This window comes from Tupaia chinensis, unplaced genomic scaffold (assembly GCF_000334495.1).
Source record: "Tupaia chinensis unplaced genomic scaffold, TupChi_1.0 Scaffold149104_1, whole genome shotgun sequence".
NCBI classification, from domain to species: Eukaryota; Metazoa; Chordata; class Mammalia; order Scandentia; family Tupaiidae; genus Tupaia; species Tupaia belangeri.
The window spans coordinates 699,872-708,166 of NW_006208950.1; the positions used below are offsets into that span (position 1 = coordinate 699,872).

At 35.3% G+C, this 8,295-nt stretch overlaps 1 protein-coding gene across 1 annotated transcript; it reads right to left on the reverse strand.

Annotated features, from left to right (window-relative positions):
* Positions 1–951: 951 nt before the first annotated feature.
* On the reverse strand, positions 952–1,896 carry LOC102478905 (olfactory receptor 5AS1). Its single transcript, XM_006170884.1, has one exon. The coding sequence runs from the start codon at positions 1,894–1,896 to the stop codon at positions 952–954; it is 945 nt and encodes a 314-aa protein (XP_006170946.1).
* Between the last annotated feature and the right edge of the window lie 6,399 nt (positions 1,897–8,295).

Consider the following 8,295-nt stretch of genomic DNA (forward strand, 5'->3'; position numbering starts at 1 on the left):
GAGTGGCCTTTGTGTTCAACACAGAGAAGAGACTAGGAGACTATGGGAAGTTAGCAGGGGGCAGGGCAGGTGAGTGACTCCTCTAGGCACCTTTGAGCCCCTGAATGCAGGTGCTTTTACTTAGCTTCTGATGTACACCAGTGTTGGAAACCGTCAAGCACATAGTCAAAGAGCATGCTGGTGTATGGAAACAATGAATACCGAGCCTAGAGTAATTATCTCTGACTTCAGTATAACCAATACTTTCTTCAGCATTTCCCCAGTTTGTAATCTAATTTTCACCCCCTCAAGTACTCTTTTACACAGTCTTTGTAGTATCAACACATTTTTCAAGGGTGAAAATTAAGCAACAGAATTCAGTTAATTAAGTTCACATAGACACATCTATCACTCCTAATATAAACTTTGCCATTTGATAATAGTTTTAAAGTAAACAAATTTGACTCACTTTTCAAACGAAGAAGGCTAGATTTACCCATTCTTCTATTTATCTACCCACCAATCCATCCACTCATCCCTTAAGCACATAAGTATTAAAGTTGTGCATTATCATGCATTGGAAAAACAAATCAAAATATATATTACTGACTATCAAAAAGCTATTAATATGACAAGGTTGGGTGACAAGTAAATATATACCTTCAATAGAATGTGATAAAGAATATAATGAATTAATATAAAGCATTTGGGAAACATTAATTGGAGAGCAATTCCATTGTTTTTATTATTATTATATATATTAATATGAAGTTATTTTTATATAATAGAAGATTTTGGAAAAATATTTCAAAAAGATAAAATCAAATCTGTTAAGCTATTGAGGACAAATAGAAATCATTATTTCTAGAAAATGGTGATATATTAAAAAGAGGTAACATGTATTCATAGCATAATTGCTGATAATAAATGTGGAAGGATAGATTAGCCTTTAACTATTCTTAAATAGTTAAATTAATTGTATTTGCATATCCAGTTTCTTTCTAATAGCTTTTTAAAGGCATTTTTTACATCTCTGTTTCTAAAGCTATAGATGATTGGATTAAACATGGGAAAGACAACAGTATAAAACACTGCAACCACCTTATCAGTGTCTAGAGAATAGCTGGTGGTGGGACGTAAGTACATAAACAGGAGTGTCCCATAGAACAAGGTGACTGCTATGAGATGGGAAGCACAAGTGGAGAATGTTTTGCTTCTACCACCTGAGGACTTGATGCTCAAAACAGTGATGAGGATGCAGAAGTAAGAGATACATATGACCATGAAAGTGCTTGTCTGGATGAAGCCACACAAAGCAAAGAGCAGAAGCTCATTGATGTGGGTATCTGCACATGACAAAGCCAAGAGAGGAGGGATGTCACAGAAAAAGTGGTTGACAATGTTGGAGCCACAGAATGGCAGCCTGAATGTGAGGCAGACATGCACTAGTGAAGTTAAACTTCCACTGAAGTACGCCAACACAATGAAACCAACACAGACCCTCCTAGACATCAGTGTGGAATAGAGCAGGGGGTTACAGATGGCCGCATAGCGGTCATAGGCCATCGCTGCCAGGATAAGGCACTCAGCATCAGCAAAACACGCAAAGAAAAACATTTGCAGTGCACAGCCATAGGGAGAGATGCTCTTTCTGGATGCTAGGAAATTTACCAGCATTTTAGGAGTGATTGATGTGGAATAGCTGATGTCTAAGAGAGACAAGTTGCTAAGAAAATAATACATAGGGGTTTGAAGGTTTGAATTGATATTGACTAGGATAATTAAGCCCATATTTCCCACCATAGTTAATACATATACCATGAAAAACACCAAGAACAGTGTGACTCTGAAAGGTAGATAATCTGTGAATCCAACAAATAAGAACTCAGTTGGCATGGTATAATTACTCTTCAACATCTTCTTATTTTTCTTATTTTTCTTATTGATAAGAGATGGTATCAGAGGACATGACTTGGCTTGGGTGATGGACAAACCAAAAATATCCTTATTATTCCTTCAACAAAAGTAAACAGAAGGTTAATAAAATGGAACGCAAGTATATGGCATTTTTGACAGTATTTTTGTTATTACAATTCTTAAAAGATAATTACATATCAGGATTTATATCAGAAACTGTTATTCAGGAGGTTGTATTTTATGATGTAGTTACTTGCTAAAAACTATTTATAAAATGATGATAATAGGCCCAGCAGGTAATGTAGTGGTTAAGGTGCTAGACTCCTACATGGCTGACTGCAGTTTGAACCCAGACTCAGTGGCTTAAAAATCATGCTGAACACATGGGAATGCATGATCAAAATCCCAAGAAGAGAATAAAAGAAAAGGAATGACATCATAGCCATCTCTTGTGGGATGGTGATTTCTCACTTTCCTTCTCTCTTAACTGTCTTTCATCTCTCCTGTAACTGTATATGCCTTATGGCAAAAAAAAAAAAAAAAAAAAAGGCATTTCATAGTTGTGTCATTGTTCTTCAGAAGTTTTTATCCAGATAATAATGAATATGGCTCATGAGATGAGATTTGGTAGAATAATGAGAGTTGGCAAAATCATTAGAGATAAAGGATTTGGTAGAAAAATGAGAGTTGGCAAAATCGCTAGAGATAAAGCTATGTTTCTCCAATCTTACAGTCACAGTCTTTTAAAGGAGAGTTGAGAAAAATTCAGGAAAATAATTCAATCTTATAGTCACAGTCTTTGAAAGGAGAGTTGAGAAAAATTCAGGAAAATAATACTCAAAGCTAAAATATATAATTCACAGAATATCTGTGATCTTAACAAAATCCCAGGAAGAGAAGGAATTACAGTGTAACCATCTCCCTAGAGGTGATTTTTTACTTTTCCAATCTCTCTTTGTTTAGCTCTACAAGCACATGCACCTTATGGCAAAATATGAAAATAAAAAAATAAATAAAATTTTATGTGCATAAAAATAAATAAAATTTCTTGACAAGAAATTAATTGATCCTCTTTTGTTTCTATTTTTATTGTCTTGATTTCTCAAAATATCCAGGCAATTCTTAAGATTTAGCTAATTTTTCACATCAAGAATACATGATGGAGCCAGCAGTTAGCGTAATGGCTATGTCGCTGGACTCCCACATAGTTGGCCGGGGTTCGAGTCCCGGACATGGTAGCTTAAACTCACACCGGGCGCATGTGCGTGCGTGCCCAAGATCCCGAGAGGAGAATGGAGGAGAAGGGATTGCGGTGTGGCCATCCCCCCTGGGGGGTGATTTCTCGCTTCCTATCTCTCTGTCTCTCTCTGTCTGTCTGGCGAGCGCACATGCCCTATAGCAAAAATATCTCCAAAAGACAGGGAGGTAGTGTTGCTATATTTTGATCAACTAGACCAGGGAGAAATGTTCATATATTGAAATGATCACCTTGTAAGCTAAATAATGTAATTGAATGTATTAAAAAATGTAAATAAAAAATTAAAAAGAAAGAAAATTAAAAAAAGAAAATAGAAAAAAAGGAAAAAAAATACATGCTCTGTGGTCTCTTGTACAAATAAGACATTTATGTAAATATGTGCTTCTGTCTGTGTTTATACAAATGCACTGTTCATTTATTTTATTCTTGACACTATGTTCTACGCCCAGCCTCACACTGCCCCAGATCATAGCCATGAAATATGACATATGTAGTGAGGTCATCTAGAAGAAAACCTGGAACCCAGTATGTCAAAGTATAGCATATTTAAGAAGGTCTTCACTCACAAACCTGGAAGACTCCACATAGGCCAGCCTCATTGAGCATTGTTTCACTGTTGCACCACCTTCTAGCTCCATTCACACGATGCTGGCAAGTACAACATTTTTATTCCTATCTGTAATTGTTATTTGCCACTGTCAAGATTTATTCTTTCTTTATTTATTTCTCTTTTTTTTCTCTGAAGTATAACAGTGACAACAATATTTGGCTGGAGGGCTCAGAAAATTTAGAGTGCTTTGGCAAGCGGCTATTCAGTATGCATTTATGAATGACTTCTACATTGAGACTATGTAGATAAACATATGGTAGGATCAGAAGGAAAAATCACCAAGAACAACAATAACAAAAATAAGATGTATGTTAAAATACATTGGGGATGAAATTTTCATCAGGAAATTAGAGATCTGGATTATTAGAATTGTCCAAAATGAGCAACACTGTAATGAAGGGAAACAAATAATGAACTTGATAGGTAAAGAATATAAGGTGTGCACTTGAAACCCGAATATAATATATTCTATAATACTGCAAGAAGAAAATACTAGGTAAGATAGGAAAATGTCATTTTATTATTTATTTATTTATTTTTGACAGAGGGCATGTGCACTTGCCAAAGACAGAAAAAGTGAGAGGGAGAGGAGGAAAACACCTCCACTGGGGCATGGACACATTACAATCCTTTATCATCCATTTCTTCATCCTGTTTGGATTTGGGGCTTGCAGACATATATATCCTATATGTGTTTTTTAAGTTTCTGGGGACAAACTCAAACTATATGGCTGGCCATGTAGTATCCATCTTCCTTAAACATCGGACAATGAGATTGCCCAGTCAAATGCCATTTCTAAGTGTCATAGAATTTTCAAGTTCTCAGTCCTAAGTTTAATTTTACTTTTTCTCTCTCACTCTCTTTTTCCTGAAAAAAGTATAGGGTTCTGTGGCTGAAGATTCAACAGAAGAAGAGACAAAATGAGAGAAAATACCAAGAAGATATTTGTATAAGCTTAAATGGAAGATTTAACAGAAATGTAATAAAGGCACAAGATAGCAATTAAATAACATTAGTATGACTGTGAATGATATCTAAATGTCTATAAATTGTATCTAAAGAGTAAAAGACAATGAGTAAGTTGGAAATATTTTAACTTAGATGATGAACCAACACAGAAATAATGGCTGAAATATAAACTAAATTTAATAATCAATAAGAAAAAGTATACTTTCTCCGAGAAGTAGTGACAAGAGCAGAAAGAGTGACATAAGACAAATACATTGGAAAGTAAATAGAACACTTTAAAATTTAGTAGTAGACAAATATGTATATATTCATATTTTTGGTTCTAAAATGGATAAACTATGAACTATTTCTAGTATGAGTGAGGGGGTATGGTAAACATTTTCTCATACAGTGTTGGTTGCAATAAAATTAGATCCAAACTGGGTAAAAAAATTAGCCTTATGTGTTAATAGTTTAAAATGTGGACATGTTTCTTTCATTGTCTTTAAACTAAATTTAATAATCAATAAGAAAAAGTATACTTTCTCCGAGAAGTAGTGACAAGAGCAGAAAGAGTGACATAAGACAAATACATTGGAAAGTAAATAGAACACTTTAAAATTTAGTAGTAGACAAATATGTATATATTCATATTTTTGGTTCTAAAATGGATAAACTATGAACTATTTCTAGTATGAGTGAGGGGGTATGGTAAACATTTTCTCATACAGTGTTGGTTGCAATAAAATTAGATCCAAACTGGGTAAAAAAATTAGCCTTATGTGTTAATAGTTTAAAATGTGGACATGTTTCTTTCATTGTCTTATACTGAATCTATTTCTATGTCAAAGACTTGTATAATGTCAAAGATGGTATAATTAATCATTAAAATATGTGTAGAAATATATTTGAGGACAAAAGCAATTTCTTTATGTATTAGCAAGGAAAGTAAGAGATTTTTTTGCTATAGGATATGTGCATTTGCTGGAGAGATAGAGACAGACAGAAAGTAAGAAATCACCCTCCCCCAAAGGGGGGATGGCCATGCTGCAATCCCTTCTCCATTCTCTTCTCAGGATTTTGGGCACACATACACACATGCCTGACATGAGTTTCAAGCTTCTCGGTCCAGGACTTAAACTGTCATCAACTACATGGGAGTCCAGTGATGTAACCATTATGCCATATCTTGGTCTCTTTATGATTTTCTGTGAACTAGAACCATGGTTTATTCTCATATACTACCTAATTATCTGTAATGATGATGATAAAAACAATAAATAATTTATAGAAATTATGGAGGGTGGCAAAGATATTTGCTAAGCACTTGATGTGCATCATTTAAAAAATCTTTATTTTTATCCTTTGAAGTAGAAATTTTACTTTTTGTGTATTTGCAGATTATGAAACTGAAACATAGAGATATTAACTTGATCAAGTTCATACAGTCAGGTCCCAGTTCTCCTTTCTTAGTTGAAATACCATCATGGCTGTGATGTTGAAATAACTTCTGCTGTAAGAGGGGTTTTTTTCTTTTTTCTTTTTGAGCAATTTTTGCTATAGGGTTTGCATGCTAGCTGGAGAAATAATCAGAAAGTCAAAAATCACCAATCACCCTCCAGGAGAAATGGCCACTGTGCAGTCCTTTCTCTTCCATTCTCCTCTCGGAATCTTGGACATACACACACATGTGCTGGGCACGAGTTTTTAGCCACCAGGTCCAGGACTCTAATCTCAGTCAAATAGGTGGGAGTCCAGCACCTATTATACCATCTGCTTGTCCAAAAGGTTTTATGGTAGGTTATTATAAAATGTTAGTGCTGAAAGAATCTACAGCATTGGTCATATCTGCACTTTAATTTTTCAAACACAGTATCTAAATCATATAAATAAGTTTATCCAACAAGAAACATCAATTAGTTTTTTTTTTTTTTTAAAGCGCATGCGCTCGCCAGAAAGACAGAGAGAGACAGAGACAGAAAGCGAGAAATCATCCCCGGGGGGATGGCCACGCTGCAATCCCTTCTCCTCCATTCTCCTCTCGGGATCTTGGGCACACATGCACACGCGCCTGGCGTATTTTAAGCCACCCAGTCCAGGACGCGAACCACGGTCGACTACATGGGAGTCCAGCGACATAGCCATTATGCTAACTGCTGGTTCCCATGTTTTTAATAATTGTATATGTAATAGATTATAAAATTAAGGTATAATTTTTCTTCTGTGGATCCACAGGATAACTATAAAACTGTTTAGAAGGTTTTCACAGTTGCGTGTTAAATGAGATACTTATTACACTAAAACAACTTCATTTTTTTCTGGAGGATTTATCTCACATTCTGAACTGAGATTAAAAAAAATCTAAAATAAGTGAACCCCACTGAATCTCATGGCAATCTCATCTGTCAAAGCTTTGTTTCTCAAAGGAATCCATGAATAATTTTTTAACTTGTTTTTGTTTTTATTTTTTAAAATTTTTTTTATATACATTCAAACACATTGTTTAGCTTACAAAGTGAATATTTCAATATGCGAACATTTCTCCCCAGTCCAGTTGATCAAAATATCTTCAACCAATAACACCACACCTCTCCTATTCTGTCAATGCTCTGCCTCTGTATGCCTCCTCCAAATGTCCTTCCTCAGGTCCCACTCCTCCACACATACCACATCTGGCATTCACACCCATCTATTATATTTATACAACCTTTAGTCAATCAGTTTCAGTCACAGAGTGCAGACACTCACTTTATATTAAGTGGGGACATACAATGTCTCTCCTTCATAGCCTGACTTGCTTCACTCAGCAGTAACTCTTCCATATTCTTTCACTTTCTGTCCAGTGCCGGGGTTTTGTTGGTTTTATTGGCTGAGTAGTATTCCATAGAGTATATGTGCCACAGTTTTTCAATCCATTCATCTGTACAGGGGCATTTGGGTTGGTTCCATGTCTTAGCAATTGTGAAAAGTGCCACAAAAAACATCAATGTGCAAGCACTTTTCCAATGAAGAATTCTTCTGTCCTTTGGGTAGATATTGAAGAGTGGGATTACTGGATCATATGGTAGTTCTATTTGTAGATATTTGAGGAATCTCCAAATTGTTCTCCATGGTGGCTGGACCAATTTACATTCCCACTAGCAGTGTAAAAGAGTTCCCCTTTCAACACACCCCAGCCAACATTTATCTTTTTTTTTTTTTATCTTAGATATTCTGACTGAGGTTAGGTGGTACCTCATTGTTTTGATCTGCATTTCCCTTATGATAAGGGGTGTTGAGCATTTTTTCATATGCCTTTTGGCTATTCATATGTCATCTTTAGAGAGTGTTATTTTCAACTTCTCCCATCTTTAAATAGGGTTGATCATCTTCTTCCAAACAGCACCTTGAGTTCCTTGTGTATTCTGGTTATCAGTCCCTTATCTGATGCATAATTAACAAAAATATTTTCCCATTCTGAGGGCTGTTGATTCACACTAATTGCTATGTCTTTCACCATGCAGAAACTTCTTAGTCTGATGTAATCCCACTTATTTATTTTGGGGATTACTGATTGTGTTTGGGGGTCTTTTTAAGAAATCT

Excerpts from the sequence above, each read along its gene's own strand:
- LOC102478905 (XM_006170884.1), bottom strand. The coding sequence starts at position 1,896 with ATGTTGAAGAGTAATTATACCATGCCAACTGAGTTCTTATTTGTTGGA.